Here is a 21804-nt window from a genome sequence, read left to right on the forward strand (position 1 = left end):
AAATATTCTTTAAAGTTAAGCACGTTCGATATAGGCACAAACGGGGGTTAAGGATATCATCGCTGAAAAAAACAAGAGCAAATGGACATGGGCCGGGCATATAGCGCGTAGACAGGATAACCGCTGGTCATTAAGGGTAACTAACTGGATTCCCAGAGAAGGCAAGCGGGTTAAAGGGAGACAGAAGGTTAGGTGGGCAGATGAGATTAAGAAGTTTGCGGGTATAAATTGGCAGCAGCAAGCACAGGACCGGGTAAACTGGCGAAACATGGGAGAGGCCTTTGTCCTGCAGTGGACGTAGTCAGGCTTATGATGATGATGATGATGATGATGATGATGATGACGTTCGATGATTTGCTCACGCAGTTGTCAGGTTCCCGAGCTATGACAACTGCGTAAGGAAACCATCGGTTGCTTCCTAGATAAAGAGCTTCATTATCTGACGATTGGGGCTTGTGTGTAATGAATTCGATATTATGTCTCGTGCTTCGGGTGTATGAAGTTTGACGTTTGTTCAAATACTACTTTCATTTGTTTCTTCTTATTTTGGGGTTGTCATATATAAATTCATTGCGGAATGAACAAACCTTCAGTTGACAGTCTGCGCTCGTCCATGTTTTTATCCCGTCCGTGTTTTCTACCGCGTAGTATACTGACATCATGTATCACCAACTGACCTAACCGTCCACTTTGATTAGAGATAATGGCGTTAAACAGTGTTGACATCATGATCGAAAGAGTTACATTCACGCTAACGGACTTTAATAAGTCGACTTACTCAAGCTCACTCATAATCAGGTAAAGCCGTGAGTCAGAGTCCGAGTGAGTGCGGCTGAATAATATGTTAAAGTGCGAGCACGAGTGGGTTTGGTTGAGAAAAAGTATTCGTGTGTCGTAGTCAGCATGATCCCTCCGAGAAAAAAAAAATTACATATCTTGAGTGACTCTGAGTGAACTCCAAATTTTCTGCCTACCTATTCCACCTAGCCCCCAGCTTTCAATCATTTCACATGCAGCTTGAGAGGCACAGCGAGAATTTTTTTTCGGGGGGGAGAGAGGGTCAGCCATAGTTTGCGTATGTTGGTACGTGCGTTTTCATGTGCGCGTTATATATATATATATATATATATATATATATATATATATATATATATATATATATGCAAGCAAAATCGAAAATTTGGGGGGGGGGGGCGTGAACTCTCCCTTCCTTCCTGGCTATTCCACTGTCATTAAGGTATGTGATGTTGTGCCACAAGAATGTTGCTCCGCAAACCTTGTTACATTCTTAAGCCGCGTGTTGAATTGAAGCCAGATCAATCATTCGAACTGGTCGTCAGGTTTCAACAGTTATCCCGGCTGCGGCGGCTGCATTTCCGATGGAGGCGGAAATGTCGAGGCCCGTGTGCTCAGATTTGGGTGCACGTTAAAGAACCCCAGGTGGTCAAAATTTCCGGAGCCCTCCACTACGGCGTCTCTCATAATCATATGGTGGTTTTGGGACGTTAAACCCCACAAATCAATCAATCAGGTTTCAACAGTTATTGCTACTGCCACACTCCTTCCTCAAGTGCATGCCACCGGCCCATTACACGCGCGCCTTGCGCAAACCGCGCCGTATCACCAAGAACCATCGACTGAGATAACCTTTGAATCTTCCGATGCGATTACGCGCGCACAACGCGAACATTACAGTTTCTTCTGAAGCTTACGCGGCCGCTAGCGATAACGCTGGAAAACTCGGCGGTAAACTCGGCGCGCTTCACCGCTTGTGAGTTTATCGACGACCGGCGCTCTGCGCACCGGTGTCAGTGTATGACGTGCAATTGTAGTTCCTGTTTCGTGGCCACGAGTTCGACTAAACGAGTTTTACCTTGTAGATTGTTGCCTTCTTCCACGTGACGACTATAAGTGTTGTCATTATGTGCTGTACACCTTACGGCAGGATTGTCTGTAGTCTGAAGAGAGAGGAAAAATTAATTTGCATCGACGATTACTCCGAAGGGATATACGCCGATAGCTGTAAACAAACGTCACTCGTACGCGCCGCTAAGAGGATATTGCAGCCGCGATAACATAACACTTCTAAGGGCTGGCGTGGCATTATCTTGATCGCTGCGTGGGAAACAACTAAGGAGGAAAAAAAAAGTGCATCGTTATCGTATACGGCTGTTCGGTGAGTCGAACGCTATGGCAACCGCACGTACGTATACGTTTCGCACGTACCCCTGCAGCTCACTCGTGAGGCACTCCCGAGTTTCAGCCGATTGTATACACCTGCCGATAAGCGAGCTCTTCGTAAGTCACGACTGATACGGCGTGGCTGCGAACTATTGGAAGCGCGCACAGATAGCCGGCTGGCCAGCAGCTAGTTCGACGTGGAACCTTTCGTCGCCTCACAACAGGGGGATTCGGCTGAGTTTCCTTTATACGAATGCATTTCCATTGAGCCTGTCTGTGTGTTCTTGGACGAGTCGCTCATCTTGATAGTGGTAAGTGGATGCCGCGGTAGATTGGCCAAGGTATTTTTTCTTTTTTTTTTCTGGTAGAGATGACGGGGAGGGTTCAATCATACTTTATGTAAGTCAGTTCGTGCGTTACACATAAATACACACGCAAAATTTTCAAATTTGCTAGGAGAGAGAGAACGTGAGCGTTTGCATATCCTGCATAAGGCAGACGTTTGCATATGCTCAATTGTGTACGCTAGAGCATACCCAATCAAGCTGTGACTGACATCGCATGTTTCCCTTGTAAAACATGTGATGTTTCACATGTTTCTGTTTCACATGTTTTGCAATTATTTGGTGCAATAATTGATTGATTGATATTGATATGTGGGGTTTAACGTCCCAAAACCACTATATGATTATGAGAGACGCCGTAGTGGAGGGCTCCGGAAATTTAGACCACCTGGGGTTCTTTAACGTGCACCCAAATCTGAGTACACGGGCCTACAACATTTCCGCCTCCATCGGAAATGCAGCCGCCGCAGCCGGGATTCGAACCCGCGCCCTGCGGGTCAGCAGCCGAGTACCTCAGCCGCTAGACCACCGCGGGGGGGGGGGGGCAGTTATTTGGTGCAATTCTGTGCTGTAAAACGCATGGGCGATTGCGCTGTACAACTTTACCCGGATCGGAAATGCGCTTAAATCGTGTCGTCCGCATAACTCTTCCAGTTTTCACTACCGCGCCCATGCCTCCCTGAACTGACAGCTCCGTATCGAGGCGCACATTTCCAGCTGTGGTGGTTCGACTAAAAACGTAAAATGTGCCGTTTCTATACAATGACGCATGGCCCCTCCATTTCGCAAAGCTGCAGCGTAGTGCCTTTTGTTTTGGACAAAAAAAGGGTGAATAAGAATTTTGTAATTGACCTCTTAGTCATTCAATTTAGGGTGCACGTAGGAACCACGAAAGTTTCAAACGTATAAAATCAATACTTTTCGTTACCAATCATGTGCGCTGCTAACTTTTATATATTTTGTCTAATGGACCAGCTTCTATAGCCACGTATACGTTGATATTGACCCGTGGAGTTTAACGTCCCAAAACCACCGTGTGATTATGAGAGACGCCATAGTAGAGGGCTCCGGAAATTTCGACCACTCAGGGTTCTTTAACGTGCACCCAAATCTGAGTACACGGGCCCAAAGCATTTTCTCCCCCATCGAAAATGCAGCCGCCGCAGCCGGGACTGTATCCCGCGACCTGCGGGTCAGCGGTCGAGTACCTTGGCCACTAGACCACCGCGGTGGGACGCCCCGAAGGCTGTTGGTCAAAATATTATGTACACATCTTTTTCTATAAACGTCTTAATAAAGTTATTTTGACTTGGTTTGATTTAAAAGTGAAGCCGAGCTGTTGTAAGATTGTCTGCTAAGGTGCAACTTTCAATAGTATTTCATAGTTTAGTGATTGTTGCCGCAAGGCAACAGTCACCAAAGTATGAAAAACCATTGAGGCCGTAACAAATTAAATTACATTCTACGGCTTTATGTGTGCAGAAACCCCGATACAATTGCGATTGACGTCGTGGCGTGTGACTCGGGAACTATTTCTGCAGTCAGAAGTTCTGTTGACGTGCATATAATCTTAAAAAAGACACTAAAGAGCGAAACAATTTTTCACCTGTAAGTAAAGTACAGCTTCACCATTCGGAAAACGACACTATCACCGCAAGATGACGCTTGCTGTGAGCGAGAAAACGATTGAGAGAAAATGAGGGCGGACACGTCACCTCGATATTCCCTCACCAAACATTAGGTTGTCATAGATTTTGAAGGCGGCTACTGGGTCCTACGTACAGCTTCTAATTGATGAAAATCAAGTATATTGTCATCCGTGGCATAGACTAAGGATACAAAGTTTCAGAAAATTTCATGCAGCCATTGTAACGAAAATGCGAAAAATGCATTTTGAAAATTCTGACGTAAAGCGCGGAGAGTTTCGGCGCGATCTTCAAAGGTGAAACTTCCTTATTGATTTTCTCCGTTATTAATGAACTTACGATACTGATACATGACATTAACGATACTGATACGATACGAAAATTAACGATACTGATACATGACATTAAAGTTCTCGGAGTACAGTTCGTCGTTCTAAATCAAGTCATTGTTTCTCTTTAGTGTCACTTTAACGCACAAGCATGTTTTCTTGATTTTTTTTTGTGTGTATCGACCCCATCGAGCCTCACTCACAACTGCCGCTATCAAACCCGCAGGGCATTGAATGGTAACGATCTTATTAATTGATAACTGCTTATTGCACATCTCAATGAGCGTTGCATGCTGACGTGATATCTATCGCTCGCGATATAAAGTATGGCACAGAAGCATTTGTATAGATCTACACAGAGGACTAAATATACAGTGGATGGTTAGTTTTCAGCTGGTCAGTCGGTAGGGTCCGGTCGGTTACATATCTTTAAACTCCTCAAGACTGTGTGCGGGAGCGCGCAGCGCATGACTTTCACGTCGTGACCATCAGGCCAAACCTGTTTGCCACTTATTGAGCCTGCTGGATGACCCTGAGGAAGGATGATGGTTAGTTAATTGAGAAAATATTTACATAGTCTGTACAGAGCATAGTGCACTTTGTCTCACAATACCAGTACTCGATTCTGTTACCAGCTCCAGTTCCTGCACATGTACGCCAGTACCTGTACTGCTACGCCTCTGCACCACTTTGTAAATTAACACTCGCGCATTGACGGTTCGACCGTGAGAAATTCCCCCGCAAGTGTTTTTCCACTCCTTTCTTTTGTTTCCTTTCAGGACTCCATGGTATCTGGCTCATCTTTACGCTGTCAGTACGTCGCTGTCTTCCTTATCTGTGTCTCGCTCGCAGTCTTCCTCTTCCTGAACAACGGGTTTCCACCGATAGCCGTCCGTCTTCCAGCGTGGTTCCCGGAGAGCGCCTTCACGAACGTCACCGCAGGCGAACCCGTCACCATACTGTTCTGGACGCCGACGTTCGGGTCTTGGTTTGAGCCGTTGTCCGACGTCAGTAGCGGGCTCGTTTCTTACAACAGCTGCAGCGTACCGTGTTTCCTAACCAGGAACAGATCTCTCGTGAGAACGGCGGACGCCGTAGTTTTTCACGACAGGGACACCGACGCTAGAGACCTTCCCAGGTACACCATCATCATCATCGCGGTGAACTTTCCCGAGGGGCGACTTTCAAGTGAGCGATAAAAAAAACCATTCATTCGATGTTCTGGCCATATTATCCTACGCTAGCCAGCGGTTGGTCTATAGTCAAATCGGCCGGAAGTGGTATCATGCTTTCAAGGGCATCTCGCCCAGGTAACGATTATTATGGCTGCGAACTTCCCCGAAAGACAACTCTCGTGTTATTGATCAAATAAACCGCTCATTCGGATGTTCTAATCGCACTAGCCAGAACATTCGATTTTTCTGCCCATGCCTGTGATCATTCGCCAAACTATGTAAATACATCATGTTGTAATCAGTTTTCCATTTGTTATAACTTATCAGATTAGTAAGATAATTGTGTTAGTAATATTTATAAAAGTTACATGCCTTTTTTCAAGATTATTTTTGAATGAATCCTACCTAGCTTTCAGTTAGGGATTCAGATTATCACTGATGTGTCGTCCTTCAATTTAATACAATTCCATTTTGGGAGTTCTACAAGTAACGCCCCCGTAGAGTTCAAGGTATCAAATGTTGTCTTTAACACACTCCCCCCCCCCCCCCCCCAAGGAACCCGTAATCATGGTGAATACAACTCACACGACTTTTTTTTTATTATTGCTGCAGGTATCGCGTCGGGCACCAGCGATGGGTCTACTGGAATATGGAGGCGCCCCCAAACAGTCGTCCCGAGCAACTGGTTAGAATCAGAAGCATCTTCAACTGGACGTACACCTACCGCCTCGACTCGGACGTTCCACATCCATATTTCACCATTCATTCCCGCCACGGCGATTCGCCACAAGCCGACGAGGGACAAAAGCCGTTCACAGTTAACCGGTCCGGACTGGTTGCCTGGGTCGTCAGCAACTGTCAGACCCCGAGCCATCGAGAGGACTTCGTCGCGGAACTCAGAAAACACGTGACGGTCGACGTTTACGGACGTTGCGGCAACCTGCAGTGCCCACGGAGTGAAGAATGTTTCGCTCACTTGGGTGAGAAGTACTACTTCTACCTGTCACTAGAGAACGCCTTGTGTCCCGACTACGTCACGGAGAAGCTGTACAACGCCCTCAGCCACGGCATGGTTCCCGTGGTCATGGGAGCGTACTCGTCCTCCCTGGCGCCTCCCGGATCGTGCATCGACGCGCTTCAATTCGCGTCGCCCCAGCGCCTCGCCGCGTACCTGAAGGATCTGGCCGCCGATCCTGCACGTTACGAGGCCTACTTCGACTGGAAGAAGACGCACGAGGCCCGGCGCCACCGTTTCATGGATCACTGCGCCCTGTGCGAAGCCCTCTACGGGGCTGACCCGGACGAGCGAAAGAGGTACGAGGACATTGTGGAGTGGTGGCACGGCGACAGATCGACCTGCAGACAGTGGAAGCCGCCGGCAAGCTGATCGAGCCTGGTTTTCTGACGGACCACGGTGATTTTTTTTTAGATGCGAAGCACCTCATGGTCGAGTTAGATACGGTGTGGTGCGTGACCACCCTTATTGCGCATGCGGAGGAGCCCCTTCTCTCCTCCCTCCTCTACTACGCTCTCTTCTCTCGCCTCGCAACGCCGTCACACGCAGCGTCTGATAGCCTACGCTTGCTCCCCTCTCTCTCCTCTAGGCATCCCTCCCCGCGGCTTTCACGAGCCCATTGCACATGCGTGTCTCTCGCCTGAAAATGCAGAACTGAAAATGCAGCGCTATGCTCGAAAAAGTGGGTGTTTCTTACACTTCGCCGGAAATTCAACTTATGCTCGAAAAGGCACCCAGTCGGCGATATGGTGCTGCCACCTACCGGTGGTCCTGGGTACTGCACAAGGTCCTATTTCCCGACATTAATACCAGATGGCGTCCATATCTCACGCAGCCCTTCCAGACAGAAGACTATAGTATTTCGACAACATTTGCAGTGAATCCCCATGATACGCGGTCAATTTTATTTTTTACTGCATGTCGACTTGTCGCCACTTGACTACTCTCGTCTGATATAAATCAATCACATTAAACAAATATCTGCGTACTTAAATTATTTGCATTTTAAGAAACTGAGGGGGTTCAGATCTATCATGGATTTCTTTCCGCACTTAATGGCAGTAGGCTTCAATACGAAGAATAATGATTTTACTGATATAACAGAGAAGGGACATAATACTACAAAATATCAACAAAGGTGAAGCAGCAAAGGTCGCTTCGTAGCCGTCAAACAGACAGGACAATGTCTCAAGCAATGCTATCGGAAGACAATAAAACCTTTTCAAGAGAGGTGACCGACAGGCAAGGCAACACTATTCTACGCGGCTCCTCAAAGGCCAACAGGTGTATAGGCATCGACTAACCAGTCGTGGCGCGCTATCTTTGTATCGAGAAATACCCGTGGATCTGACGCCTAACTCCTCAGATGCCGTGGTCGTTCCCGGAGAAGCGAACAGGACCCTTGTGTGAATAGACATTTCGTTTTCGCCAACGCGCCAAGGACGGCGGTTTACCCGAAGCAGCCGTATAGCTACGCGTCGATGTACAGGAAAGGTGAGCCGCCGAAATCGACGCATCTGGCCTGCGCCAGCGCAATATATGGTGACGCGTAGCTGTGTTAGACAGACCAACAAGGTCGGACGTGGCGAGATAGTGGTCAAGGTGCTCGGCTGTTGACAAGCAGGTCGCGTGTTCGATCCCGGCTGCGGTGGTGTCCATTTCGATGGAGGCGAAATGGTAGAGGCATAGAAGTGATGGTACAAATTTTGTGCAGCCCTTCACTACGGCGTTCCTCGTAATTATATAGCGGTTTTTGAAACGTTAAAATCAAGATACTATTATTACAGACCAACAAGCTTTTGCGTCAACGTGGGAAAGCCTCGTTGGTTACTCCTGTCAGTCCCTGTTTCAATTTAAATTCTCGCTTCAATAAAACAAATAGAAGTCTGGGACCCACGGTTTGTATTTTACTAAATTCCTGATTGGGCGTTGCTATAACCGGTTATAGAGAACATACGAATGAAAAAATCAACAAGCAGTCCCTTCGATATACTTCTCATTGAAGAATATGTACCAGGTGCTGCGTTTTTAAACACAACTATAATGAAACAAAGGCAGTGAAGTCGAATATAGGCGACAATATTTGAAGCGTTTAAGTGTAGTGACTAACTATATGTATGGCATAAGTGGAAAGAAATTGAAATGGATGAGAAATCAACTTTGCCACCGGAAGAGGGAGCGAACATGAAACGGGTCTTAGAGTTACTGTATATGCTACCTTTAGGTCCCGTAGGAAACAAATACAGTTACTCCATAACGCGTCCAATGCTGTACCAGCTAAGATCCGGCAGCACTCGCTCTCCCTTCCACTTCACTGGGTATTTCTTTTGCATGCAAACGTGGGAGCGTTTAAGCTGGACCACGCGTACCATCGTCGCGCTTCAGCGCGTTGCTTTTTGGTGCGGCACCGTACCACAAAGCATTGAGGTGAGAGGGCGCGCTGCTACGCAAAGTTGCGCGTAGCAGCGCGCCAAAGTCTTTTTTGTGTTTAGAAAAAGTGGTTAACAATTTAGAGTGCTTTGTACTCTACTATGGGAGAGCAACAACCTTAGTTTTAGAGAAAAATGTATAACGATTTTGAGTAATTCGTACTCAACTATGGGAGAGCATTGAGCCGTCCCGCGAAATATATATCAACTCAAAAATTTTTGTCTGTGTGCCGGTCAAATAAAACGGGTAAAGTACAATCACATTCACTGCGTCCACCAATATTGCTCAAGTTTCTGCGTTCATACTTGTGCAATTTTTATTAAAAAGCAAATATTGCGCATATACATGAGGCACAATATAAACACGTCATTGTTCTCTGATGTGTTTCTTTATACTAGATAAAGCATACAAAATTAATTCTAAAAACTGTAACAATTCGACGCTGTGCACGAAAAGGCGAATTTTTACGCTTTGCTAGGATGATACGGTGCTGGCACCTACCTTTAAATATACAAAATACGTCTCCAAGATTGTGCGCACTCGCTATAACGGAGGCCATCCTTTCGTTTTCTGAGATTAGCGCCAGATGGCACTTATGTCTCACGCAGCGCCTCCAGATTCGCATTCACAGATTTTTTTTTCACGCAAAACATCAAATAAAATGTTTTATTGTATTCACTCTCTCCATCAGACGGAAGACTATCGTCTTTCGACGAGATTTGCAGTCTAACTTGCAGATACGGGTAATTTTTTGTTTCTTTTGCCAGCTGGCGCGTCACGCTGTCCGTGTTTTCTTTACGAGCTGGCGAGCGTTTACATATAGATAATTTTAAATACATCAACTTTTGCAGATTGGTCATGACGTGGCCTAAAAAGCGATTTTTTTCGTATAGCAAGACAATGAAAGGTCACGGAGTTCTTCAGACAATAATAAATACTACGTCAACGTTTGCGGATTGGTCATGACGGGGCCTAAAAAGCAAATGCGTCGTATAGCAAGACAAGAAAAGGTCACCGTTTTCTTCGTGGCTAACGCCGTCGGGAAATCACCGCTGGAAACCCATTGACTGAGAGACAACAGCGTAGCCAGAGGTCAAAATATGACTATTTCTAAAAGATGCCCCGTCTCCCTCAAAAAAAAATTTCTGCCCACGCCCCAGCGACGATAGAAAATTACTTTCAATCACCGTGAGTTTGATCGATCCACTCATTATGCACGTCGATTCACTGTAACGTACGTTTATTTTATTTAAATTGATTTTGTGTTCATTTTTTTGTAGTTCTAACCAGTATGCATATTTATGTGTGTATTTAATGTCCCAACGCTGGACCATGAATTTCTTTGACTCATGAGACGTATACATACAACCAGGTGTTTGACCATTCATGTCCCTAACAGCTAAATATTGCTCAAACGATTCTAAAATCGGAAGACCCGTTGTTAATTAGTTAGCGCTTTTACTATGATATTTTTTTTCAAATTATATACAAACCATTCAACAGCATTTATCCCTAACATAGAGTCAGTCGTACGCAGAACTGCATGAACTGTCCCAGTTTGGAGAATGCAAGCGTTCGTCCCCTGAAAGCGCTGCGTATAGCCTCATACGATCAAAAGCACCTGTTGACGTTTCCTTTCTGAATACGACGAGACATCACGAGACTATAATAAGTAACACTTATTTATAGGTTTTGGTGGTTATACAGGCTATGAAATCACAATATAACTTTGGTTTTTAGACTCGATTGTACGGTAACGTACCGGCCTTGAGTCGGGTTGACTTTCTTTCTTCTCGTCCCATCTCCTGTACTCTTTTCTTTATTAGTCAGTGATCGTTTAGCGGGCTTAGCGGTAAAGCGCGTGGGCTTACCGAAATAGCGGGGTTGGAGTTTGTATGCGCAGTACGCTCAAAGACCCGTAGCGTGCATGGCACGTACGCTATCTCTCAGATTTGGCGTTACCATGTTTGCGTGGTGCACGTACGTAAAACATGGCGGTGGTTTCGGACGCCCGCTTCGAAATGAATGAAGCGTTTGTCAGGATGGATCCACTCCTTTCCGAGCTAATGACTGTGCAAAACGACTTCACTTGCCTAGGTAGCTTCGACGGCCGAGTTCGAATAACTCAGCTTATAGTTTTTGGAATAGCTTCCCATTTCGAACGACCCTAGGCGTTACTAGAATAGTGGTGTATACATACCTACAACGTCAAAATTTTCGCTTTTGGTACGTGGTTTATGTTTGATTACTTTTATTATTACCTAGAATAGTAGTAATGTTGCGGCGCGCGGGGGTACAGGCATACAGGTGGCGTCACCCTCCGCTAGGTGACGCAACCGTCCCAGATTGGGCACGTAAACGCTACCTCGCTAAACTATAAAGCCTAAACTCCATAAGCGCGAAAATGCACGCGACAGCGACGAGCGGCGCGACGTAGATCGGCGTCGCGCGATCAGTCGCTAGCGCAGGCAAACCTCATTCACGCGACGGCTTCGGCGAGCGAATTCCACTGTAGCTGGCATGAGGCCGTCAACTCGCACCAAGAAAACCGCGTAGCGAGCGGTTTCCAATTTAAAAATAAGATATATTGTTGTGTAATGGAACGGAAAGTGTTTATTATTGCCTTGCAGCATTTTTTATATGCGCATGCGTAATAAAAATTGCGTTATTTCTTGTTGCGCATACGTGACTCGGGCAGGGTCACGTGCACCTATGTAGTCTTCGTCTTTTCCGGTTTTTCGCTATTGGCTGCTTGAGCCCAGCACTTCTGGGCGATGAGCGACGGTTTCCAAATCTGGAGAACCGAGCGATCGCGCGAAAACGAGCACGCGACACGTCGCGCGAACGCCCTGTTTCGTCGCTCATAGCGTCGCTCGTCGCTGTCGCGTGCATTTTCACGCTTATGGAGTTTGGGCTTAACGCGCTACGTCTGCGGCACGTAACGCTATTCTCTTAACCCCAGCTATTACGCTAACGTTAAACTATAGCCGCCTTTTGTCCAGTCTAATCATCACACGTTAAAATTTACATTTTTTTCTCCTCTGTAGATACCATGGAGCATTATGCAAGTTTTCTGCGGCGCTTCTTCATCGAACTATGCATTGTGGGTACTGTGACCTTGCTTTTATTACTGTACGAGTACAGAATTGACTACGAGAAATATCGATCACTAGCAACGACGAAGCCGGGCAGGCCGCGCAAAGCGAACACCACCGAAATCAGGTTGCTCTTTTGGACAAAGGCTCACGGACTCTGGCAACGTCCGCTGAAGAAGTCATCGCGAGGGTTGGTCCGCCTCAATGGCTGCAAGGTGCCATGCTTCGTGACACGGGACCGGTCCCTCGTGAAATCCGCGGACGTGGTTGTGTTTCACGACAAGGACGCCGACGCCCGTGACTTGCCCAGGTAAAAAAAAAAAAAAAAGGCAGCATATCCACGCGGTGAATGATGGAGAGTGGAGCGAAGCATCGGTCCATCCATTCGTTCTTGCTTCCGTCCATCTATGCGTCCGTCCATGCGTCCGTCTGTGCGACCGTCCGTGCGTCCATCCCTGCGTCCGTCCATACGTCCATCCGTCCGTGCAACCATCCGTGCGCCCGTCCATGCATCTGTGTGTCCGTTAGACCATCTAGTCAACACTCCAAGTACCACCATCTCTCATCTTTTCATCATATATTCCGAATATGGAAGCACCGCCATCCAGCGGACATTCCAAGGACTAAACGAGAGGTGGCACACGCACACTTTCTTAGGGCTTGCATTTCGTGTTACTTCCCACCTTTCACCACCTCGAGTTCATGGTATATACTAGTTCACTGTATTCATGGCACTGCGGCCCAACGCTCGCTAAACCTTTCTAAAACCAAGGAGGTTACGCTCAGCGAGTATAACGTAGCAACCCTTTCTTGTCAGATAGTGATCCATGTACATGCCAATGGCTGCTAATGAGGAATGAGAGACAGGAGAATTCGGCTTTTAGTTAACGCGCTGGCTGCGAATTTTTTACTGTTCAACAACGCACAAGAGAAATCTCCCACCGGCACCACCTCGCAGCTCGAGACGTAAGACATGTTACGCACTAAGACGAGCTACGAACGGGTGCCGCTTTAAAGAGCTTCGCCCCTAAAAAATTGTGCGCATAACCGGATTATTTGCAGAGAGTGACGCATGAGCTAACTAGTATTACGTCAACCCACTTTCAGCGAAGAGCGTTCTAAACGTCAGTTAGGCAATGAGAACTTATGAATATGTAGTGTACGCGGCGTAGGTTGAAACGTGAGAAATCAGATAAATGATTTCCCCCACCGAAATCCCCCCCCCCCCCCACAGACACAGGATAGAGCTGATCAAGCTCTACCCTGTGCGGTGTTCGTTTGTGTGGCGTTTGTGCGGCGTTCGCAAAATCACCCCTCTTCAAAAAAGGGAAGTGAGCAAAGAGAACGAGTACAGAGACAAGGAAACAGAAAGTGAAGGAATAGGGCAAATAAATATTAGTTGAGAGAACAACGCGAAAGAGAAGGATAAAAATGCCTAGAGTGATAAATCGGGTTAAAGAAAAGAAAGAACAATAAAAAATTAGAAAGACAGAAAGAAATAGACAGAGAAAGAGAGGAAACCAACACAATAAAGAGAGAGAGATAAAAAAAAAGAGATCAAGCATAGCAATGTATAGCATATTATATAGCATAGTATAACATATTATATTATAATATTGTACAGCATATCATAGCATAGTATAGTATATAGTATAGTTACTAGCCAGGAGCAGCTAGCTGCTCACCAGTTCTGCTATAACCATGGTGTAAGAATTCTTATACCGTGCCTTAGACCCTGCTTTACGGCGACATATCGTCAGTGTTGGCGGTAGCGCGTTACAAGTAGCACCGTTACCGGTAACGCGTGACTTTTCCCGGTAACTTAGTAACGTGCTCGTTACAATTTTAGAACTGTGACGGGTAATGTATTTACGTTGTAATTTATTTTCGGTAAGGTCCGGTGTCACTTTACTGGTAACTTTTTTGATCTTGTAGGGGCCATTTTTTGCAAAGCTCACTCCGATGAATTCTTTTGGTCGCAGCATCGAAACCCCTGGCTACGCCACTGTCACAAACGGGTAATTGAACGAGAGATTGACACAAATTAAAAAAAAAGATATTTTAGATTTGATTGAGTGTTTCATATTTCATGCATATAGCACCCAGCAGCCTGAAAAGGATATCTTTTAACTGCATAGTTTACGAAGCAAAAAAAAAAATCAAATATATTCAACACTGAGGAACTAATTTCATCACCAGTCGTTCTCGAAAGTTTGTAATGATGTAACCCACAAATATAACTTTTACAAACAAGACACTTTGTGTACGGAATATATGCACAACGAAGACTGAAAGAACATTGTTTGAAACTTGTAGAGTGAAGAAAACTATTTTTTTGGAAAATGCGTAAATATGGGGGATTTTATTATACTTGCTACAATATAGTTGCTACAAAGTTGATCAGACTTATCAACTTTGTTTTTAAAACGAGCTTTACTTCTTTCTTTCTGCAACGGCAGCTACGTTTTTGGTTAATGAACTCCTGAGCCAGTGAGGCTCTTCTTGAAGTCGCTCACATAAAAACTTGCATATTTTTGCCGTAATTATACAGGCTAAAGTGAACGAGAAATATTTATGCACAAATATTTTTTTTTCGTGACTGAACTACTAAAGCCTTTCTTCAGCGCGTCGTCAGAATAGGCCTTTTCTTTGTCATCCATGCATTGCGCGCCGGCATTGATGAGGCACGCGCCATATGTTTTGGTGGCCCAAACGAGACGACAGGAGCGGACCAAGGGACATCTTCTGGTGTCACAAACGTGCAAATAACTCGCCTTTTCTCCCTCCCCCCCCCCCCAAAAAAAAGCGCCAATGCAGGCCTACGTGATTGCTTAAGGGTGCGCGGCTGGCAATTTTAGAGGCAAGGACCACCAGTTTCAATTTCTTGCACTTGCCGAACCAGTTTATATGCAGGGTGAATCGAATGGACTTGTTATCTTGGCATGGATCAGCTGACATCTCATACCTTTGTGCGTACGTGTTGTGTTCTCAACGCTGAAGTTTTGGTGGAGGAAAAACATTTACACGAAAAAGCGCTGAAAGTTGCACTACAAGTGCACTTGGGTGGTCTCCTTATTGCAGAAGTCCTCTGGAGGTCATCGCTGCTCGGACGTGGGCCAGCAGGGAGCGCTGAGCGTCCCGGGTGGAGCAGCTGAGCAGTAACTCCTCCCAAGCATTTCTTGTGTGTAGAGGGAAGGGGGATGAGAAAGGAAGAGGTATGACCAGGCATACTGCAATCATGTGGGAGGTGTCGACCAGCACCCCAAAATGTGCACAGTAGCCGTATATACCCGGCATGAAATGCTGGGCGGCTGCAGGACACAAAAAGGTGTTCATCTGCAGGCGTCTCAGATGTCGCTCGTCCGCTTTAGAGAGAGCCCATGCAGGTTCTGGGTAACGATGGCGCGAGGTCCGATAGTAATCGAGGATGTCGCGGTAGTGCGTAGGAGGTGAGGTGCCTGGGGGGAGATGCGGGGTCGAAAGAGGTAATGGCCACATAGAGAGAAACGCAGGCTGCAGCATTATCTACTTTGTTACCGGGAAGACCCGTGTGGCCAGGAAACCGTATTATGCAAATGGAGTGAGGTTCAAAGCGCCATAAGGTCGCCTGGAGAACTTCGGCGGCCAGATGAGCTATGGTACCATGCAGGTATCGAAAACAGGCGATGCGTGAGTCCATGATGATAACTCATGTGGCGAGAGGTGGCCAAAGCGATGGCTACCTCTTCAGCCCGAGTTGCATCAGATGAGCGGAAAGAGATGCCGTCAACGTGGTGACCCTCGGATATCACTTCGGCCGTAAAGTGTCTCCAGGAGGTTGGGCCTGAGACATTTACGTAGAAGGCACCAAGAGTGTTGGAGTATCGCGTGTGGAGAAATTGTGTCCGGGCTAGGCGCCCGCCTGTGTGTTGACTGGGATCCATGTTGCGAGGAAGAGGCTCGACCCAAAGCTTTGGCCGCCACAGCTCCAGAACGGAGGAATCAGGTGATGGAGTAGAGATCGGGTTCAGTGATAGCATGTCCAGACAGTGGCGTCCAGGAACCGTGTGGAACAGGCGGTTGATTTGATTGGTGCGATGAGCCTCTTGCAATTCGGCATACGAGTTGTGCACTCCCAAGACCGCAAAGCGGCGATTGAAATTAGCAATGGGAAGGTCCATGTGCTCGCTTTATAACCGATCGGAGCAGTGCATCCAAATGGTTCTCGTGGTGGCGACGCAAGCGAAGGTATGGGGAAGCGTAGAGGACTCGGCTGGTTACAAACGCGTGAGCCAAGCGAAGGGAGTGCCAACCGCGAAATCCGCCGCGTTTGGTGGAGACCCGCCGATTCATACGGCTAACCTGCTAACTAGTGCGCCGAAGATGCCAGTGGTATAGAGCCAGGGTTCATAGTAGAAGATATGTAGAGGCCCAATATGCGGAGCTCTGCCACAACCTGTATAAGGCCAGATGGCAGAGATATCTGAGGTGGGGGTAGAGATGAGACCGAGAGAAGAAATTATTTGGTAGTGGAATACTCCAGGCCGCATAATGAGGCGTAAGAGTCCCCAATAAGCGCAACACGCTGTATGTGCACGGTCTTCAATTTCTACAAGGGAGCCCTAATCGGTCAGCAATGAAGACAGCATGAAGTCCAGTAAGCTCTCTGCAACATCCGCGTTCCATCACGCCATATCAGATATCTTATGTACCGCAAATCTTGTCCATACCAACTTAAATGTAGCACGAAAAAACACGGACAAGAAAGGGTACACCACAAGTGCTTGTGGTGTTAAGCGCTTGTGGTGTATGCTCTCTTCTCCGTGTTTTTTTTTTTTTGCGCTACATTAAGTCGTCATGGACCAGTACCAACTCACTCGCCTCTCCGTTATGCTTCACTACAAATCTGGTGTAGCATACCCGATGCTGGGCCCCTCAAGCGGGAACTGCCGTTGCATTGCGTCGACTAATGGTTCACCATGCAGGGTGCCGCTGCTTTCATTGCTTCGCGGTGTGGGCACATTAACTGCAGCTATTTTTCTAACACATAGCTGCTGTTCTTGCTCAAAACAAATAACGCAGCTACAAAGCAACGAAGGAGCAGCTGCTCCTTCAAAATACGGCTCCATTTTCGTTGACTAACCTCAAACAACCTTCCTCGCAGCTACCGCAACGAACGTCAGCGTTGGGTTTACTGGAACATGGAGCCTCCTCCGAACAGCCGGCGGGACAGAATGGCGAGACTCAGGGGCGTCTTCAACTGGACATACACGTACAGGCATGATTCGGATGTCCCGCTCCCCTACGTCTTTTTCGTAAACCGCTCCGTGCAAGACGTCACGACGTCGCTGAAACCCCAGCATACATCCTCCGTCAGGACTACACGACCCAAACTTCTGGCCTGGGTGGCCAGCCGCTGTTCCAGTGCGAGTCACCGAGAAGTCTTCGTGTCCGAGCTGCGCAAGTACGTTGCGGTCGACGTGTACGGACAATGCGGCGACCTCAAGTGCGTCGACGACCCGTGTCAAGCGCGCTTCGCCGACACGTACTACTTCTACTTGGCTCTCGAGAACAGCCTGTGTCGAGAATACGTGACGGAGAAGTTCTACCACGCCCTGCGCTACGACATGGTTCCCGTGGTGCTTGGTAACTACGCTAGCTCTCTGGCGCCTGCGGATTCGTACATCGACGCTTTCCGCTTTCCGACGCCGCGACACCTGGCGTCGCATCTAAAGGCAGTGGCGGCGAACGCGACGCTGTACGAGCGCTACTTCGCTTGGAAGCGGACGCACGCCGTGAAGAGGACCTGGTTCGACGACCACTGCGCCCTCTGCAAGGCAGTGCACGAGGCGCGCACGGGAGAGCGCAAGCAGTACGCGGACATCGTGCAGTGGTGGCACGGTGGTGATAATGGTCCTATGTGCGCGTATCGTTCGGACGCGGCTGCTAGGTGAATTTGTGGCCGTGAGCTTCTGACGCAGGCGCGCAGGTTTTGGAAGAGTCGCGGGCTCTAGTACGCGCGGCGGTGGCTGCAGCATTCCGTAGGAGACGAACTGTGAAAAGAACTTGTGAACTTAAGGTGCGCGTTCAGAAACCAATAGTTTACGCCCTACTGCAGCCGTGATTCCCATCTATGGTGTCTTTCACGTACATTCTCACTTCTTAGGCATGTTAAATCTATCTATCTATCTATCTATCTATCTATCTATCTATCTATCTATCTATCTATCTATCTATCTATCTATCTATCTATCTATCTATCTATCTATCTATCTATCTATCTATCTATCTATCTATCTATCTATCTATCTATCTATCTATCTATCTGTCTGTCTGTCTGTCTGTCTGTCTGTCTGTCTGTCTGTCTGTCTGTCTGTCTGTCTGTCTGTCTGTCTGTCTGTCTGTCTATCTATCTATCTGTCTGTCTGTCTGTCTGTCTGTCTGTCTGTCTGTCTGTCTGTCTGTCTGTCTGTCTGTCTGTCTGTCTGTCTGTCTGTCTGTCTGTCTGTCTGTCTGTCTGTCTGTCTGTCTGTCTGTCTGTCTGTCTGTCTGTCTGTCTGTCTGTCTGTCTGTCTGTCTGTCTGTCTGTCTGTCTGTCTGTCTGTCTGTCTGTCTGTCTGTCTGTCTGTCTGTCTGTCTGTCTGTCTGTCTGTCTATCTATCTATCTATCTATCTATCTATCTATCTATCTATCTATCTATCTATCTATCTATCTATCTATCTATCTATCTATCTATCTATCTATCTATCTATCTATCTATCTATCTATCTATCTATCTATCTATCTGTCCGTCTGACTGACTTTAAACCAACTGGAATGGAAAACAATATACCCGGAGAAGTAAGGATAGGCAAAAGCGTAGAGGTGGTAACAAAGGAAAGGGTTAACGTTAAAAAATTCAACCAACTGCTGTTTTGCGGACATCAACGAAAGAGCGACGCTGGTGGTGGTGTTCCCGTGGTCAGACTATCGCTTTTCTGTGGTTTACAAGTCTTACGGATATGTTGCATCACTGCTCTTCCTTGAACACTATACAACTCGCAGCATTTGAGGAGGCCAGAATGTGTCGTATGCTGTAATCGTCGTATATGCTGTCGTAGCCTGACGTAACGCAGGCGAAACCACGCATAAGCATAGCGCCATTTCAGTGCATAATCGCGCCAAAGAGAGGTCTTCCTCTTGTTAACGAGTGCCGTGGTGATTATATGAATAAAAAGAAAAAAACAGGCAATGCTGGAAGGGCTGCCCAGCTTTGTCCTTCCTTTAGCATTGGCACCTCTAGTGCAAGCCACCTTAATTTTTTGTCAAGCTTTGTAGTGATAACATTGTTTTACGACTCGACCACATCATTATAATATACAGGTTTACAAATAATGAAGCCTTCGCTTAAGATGCTCTGATACGTTGGCTCACTGCTGTTTTAAACATGTCCTTGTCAGTCTTCGAAGTCCGTCACCTTTTAGAACCGCAGTGTATCACGTGACTGTGGTTTGGCTATGATAACGCACACGTCATTTTTCGGGCTGGCTGTTGCCCTCTACCTTTTAGTGGAAGTTGCGAGCAGTATAGGATTTACCGAATCTCTTGCGGCCCGTGGGCGTTTGTGATAACAGTTTTCTGATAGGCCTCACAAATTCCCGTGGCGCTTTTTGACGCCCACGAGCGTTACCTCGGACCCCGGGCTTGAAAAGCTCGACCAAGAACGGCTTGGATCTTACAACTCTATGGCAGTTCTGCAACTCTACTTTTAATAAAGTTTGACCAAACAATCGTTTGTTTTTCATTTCTCTGCAAACTGAATTTAAGTCAACCTCGCGTTGCTGCTGAGTGTCCATTTAGGCCTGTGATGTGACAAGCCCATAACAGTTCACACTTACGAGTGGATTTTAAGTGAACGCAGCCGAATCAGTAAAATTTGGGGCGTATAGGCGATTCACCAACCATAGTAAACTTCTCCCGCGAAAGAGCTCGAAAATAAAATAAAAACTGCAGTCCTACCTAACACACACCCAGAATGACGTTCACGTCTGAGAACACGAAACCGTTTGAGCCCTTCGCACATGCGGTAATTAAACGGGATCGCATGCTTCCTTGACGTCATCTATCCCCCCCCCCCCCCAACCTTACGATAGAAGACTGGTAGGCGGCCCTGCCCGGCTGTCAAGACCTGAAGGCCCAAAAAGTTCTGGTTCAAAGGGCGCGGGCGGCGTTGCTTGCCAATGGAGCTCCGGAATAGGGGTTCCACCTAGTGCTGTGAGGGTAGGAGGCCAATAAGGCCCCAAACCAATCACCTCTCTGTAACCATTTAATGGTTAATAAATGTTTCACCACCACCACATGATCTCACGCGGGACTCTTGCAAGTCGCGTTCGCAACAACTTATTGAAACCAACAGACAGTGAAACCAAGGAAGGTATGCGTACAGGGATAATATTGGCGGTGTAATTGACTGCACATGAGCGGAGCGTGACGATAAGTAGACCACGGATATATATATATATATATATATATATATATATATATATATATATATATATATATATATATATATATATATATATATATCCAGAGGTGTCTAACTTCGAGGCTTACGCGAACAAATCAGAAGCGCGGACACCATTTTACAGAAAGGACCGAACGTGTCAGAGGCGTTGCTTTTTAAACGAATCGAAGGCTTACCTTTCAATCACGCCGATAACTCATATCGATGTCACCCCGATGAACGGCGCGCTCTCATTTCGCATCTCAGTCGTCCTTCGGGAATGAAAATACTCGAAGCTCCGGCACATGGTCAACATCGGTGACAGTTGGGACCGCAGCACTGCCCCACTGCGAGGGCTTGCAGCTGTACACTACGCGAACATTCAGTGAACGAAGCACTTCACAGATGAAGATAAATACGGTCGTCTTCATGCAGTCGCTAAAAGAAACACCAGCACACCACGAGAGGCTTCATCGGGCTTAGCGGTCCTGCCCTATCGAACGGCGGGAGTATGCATGCACACGTCTAGCCGGCAGGCGACGAGGTTCCAAATTGAGTGACGTCAGAGGCCATTCCTGGAGTAGTGAGCCGGCCCAAGTTATTCGCACTGCGCATCACCACCACTCCCCCCCCTCTCGCATTTTTTTTCCTCCGTTCGTTCCGTCATGCGATCGCAGAACGATTCCTTATCCGATGTCAATGCTTTTCGTGCTTGGCGAGTAGTCGAATCGACGGTCCACCCACGTTATCAACGCCATCAGCCAGCCTCCAGTCGTGGATGATAAGAAAACCATAGCGTAAGCATCGCTCCGTAATAGCGACTCTGATCTACCGCTAAAAAGTTATCGCTTCGTCACGAAATTGCAACCAAGCATTTCGGCAATTGCGCCAGCCATGACGAAGCATATTCCGCTATAAGGCCTGTCGACGCTCGCGCTACTTGGCGTTGTCGCATGGCCAAGCACACAACAAAGGGGACGGAAGTGTCACTCATTCCTGGTGTACCTGGAAAGGCCAATCCATCTTTTTTTTTGTCAAGCGGGAATTTTATACAGACTTCGTGTGCGCTATATCTCGATGTATTTGCTTAACTCCGGCAACCGCCACGCGATGTTGCGTGATTCCTT

The 21804-nt window shown here is 47.1% G+C and overlaps 2 protein-coding genes across 4 annotated transcripts; both read left to right on the plus strand.

The window, feature by feature from the left end:
• Window positions 1-2224: 2224 nt before the first annotated feature.
• On the plus strand, window positions 2225-7668 carry LOC119180901 (glycoprotein 3-alpha-L-fucosyltransferase A-like). 2 transcript variants are annotated; one of them, XM_037432038.2, is made up of 3 exons: window positions 2225-2492; window positions 5280-5638; window positions 6288-7668. In XM_037432038.2, the coding sequence occupies exons 2-3, from the start codon at window positions 5286-5288 to the stop codon at window positions 7060-7062; spliced, it is 1128 nt and encodes a 375-aa protein (XP_037287935.2). In that variant the 5' UTR covers window positions 2225-2492; window positions 5280-5285; the 3' UTR covers window positions 7063-7668. The 2 variants fall into 2 exon arrangements, with proteins under 2 accessions (XP_037287935.2, XP_075731514.1); XM_075875399.1 differs by lacking the exon at window positions 2225-2492 and having other exon boundaries at window positions 5552-5688.
• Window positions 7669-8052: 384 nt separating this feature from the next.
• Window positions 8053-19965, plus strand: LOC119181779 (alpha-(1,3)-fucosyltransferase C). 2 transcript variants are annotated; one of them, XM_075875397.1, is made up of 3 exons: window positions 8053-8184; window positions 12168-12525; window positions 17359-19965. In XM_075875397.1, exons 1-3 carry the CDS (start codon window positions 8172-8174, stop codon window positions 18146-18148), a joined length of 1161 nt encoding a protein of 386 aa, XP_075731512.1. In that variant the 5' UTR covers window positions 8053-8171; the 3' UTR covers window positions 18149-19965. The 2 variants fall into 2 exon arrangements, with proteins under 2 accessions (XP_075731512.1, XP_075731513.1); XM_075875398.1 differs by lacking the exon at window positions 8053-8184 and adding an exon at window positions 8735-10308.
• Window positions 19966-21804: the final 1839 nt, after the last annotated feature.

Source organism: Rhipicephalus microplus, chromosome 10 (assembly GCF_043290135.1).
Source record: "Rhipicephalus microplus isolate Deutch F79 chromosome 10, USDA_Rmic, whole genome shotgun sequence".
NCBI classification, from domain to species: Eukaryota; Metazoa; Arthropoda; class Arachnida; order Ixodida; family Ixodidae; genus Rhipicephalus; species Rhipicephalus microplus.

Excerpts from the sequence above, each read along its gene's own strand:
- LOC119181779 (XM_075875397.1), top strand. Across the intron at positions 12,526-17,358 it reads GACGCCCGTGACTTGCCCAG|CTACCGCAACGAACGTCAGC; the intron begins GTAAAAAAAAAA and ends CCTTCCTCGCAG.
- LOC119180901 (XM_037432038.2), top strand. The coding sequence starts at position 5,286 with ATGGTATCTGGCTCATCTTTACGCTGTCAGTACGTCGCTGTCTTCCTT. Across the intron at positions 5,639-6,287 it reads GACGCTAGAGACCTTCCCAG|GTATCGCGTCGGGCACCAGC; the intron begins GTACACCATCAT and ends TTATTGCTGCAG.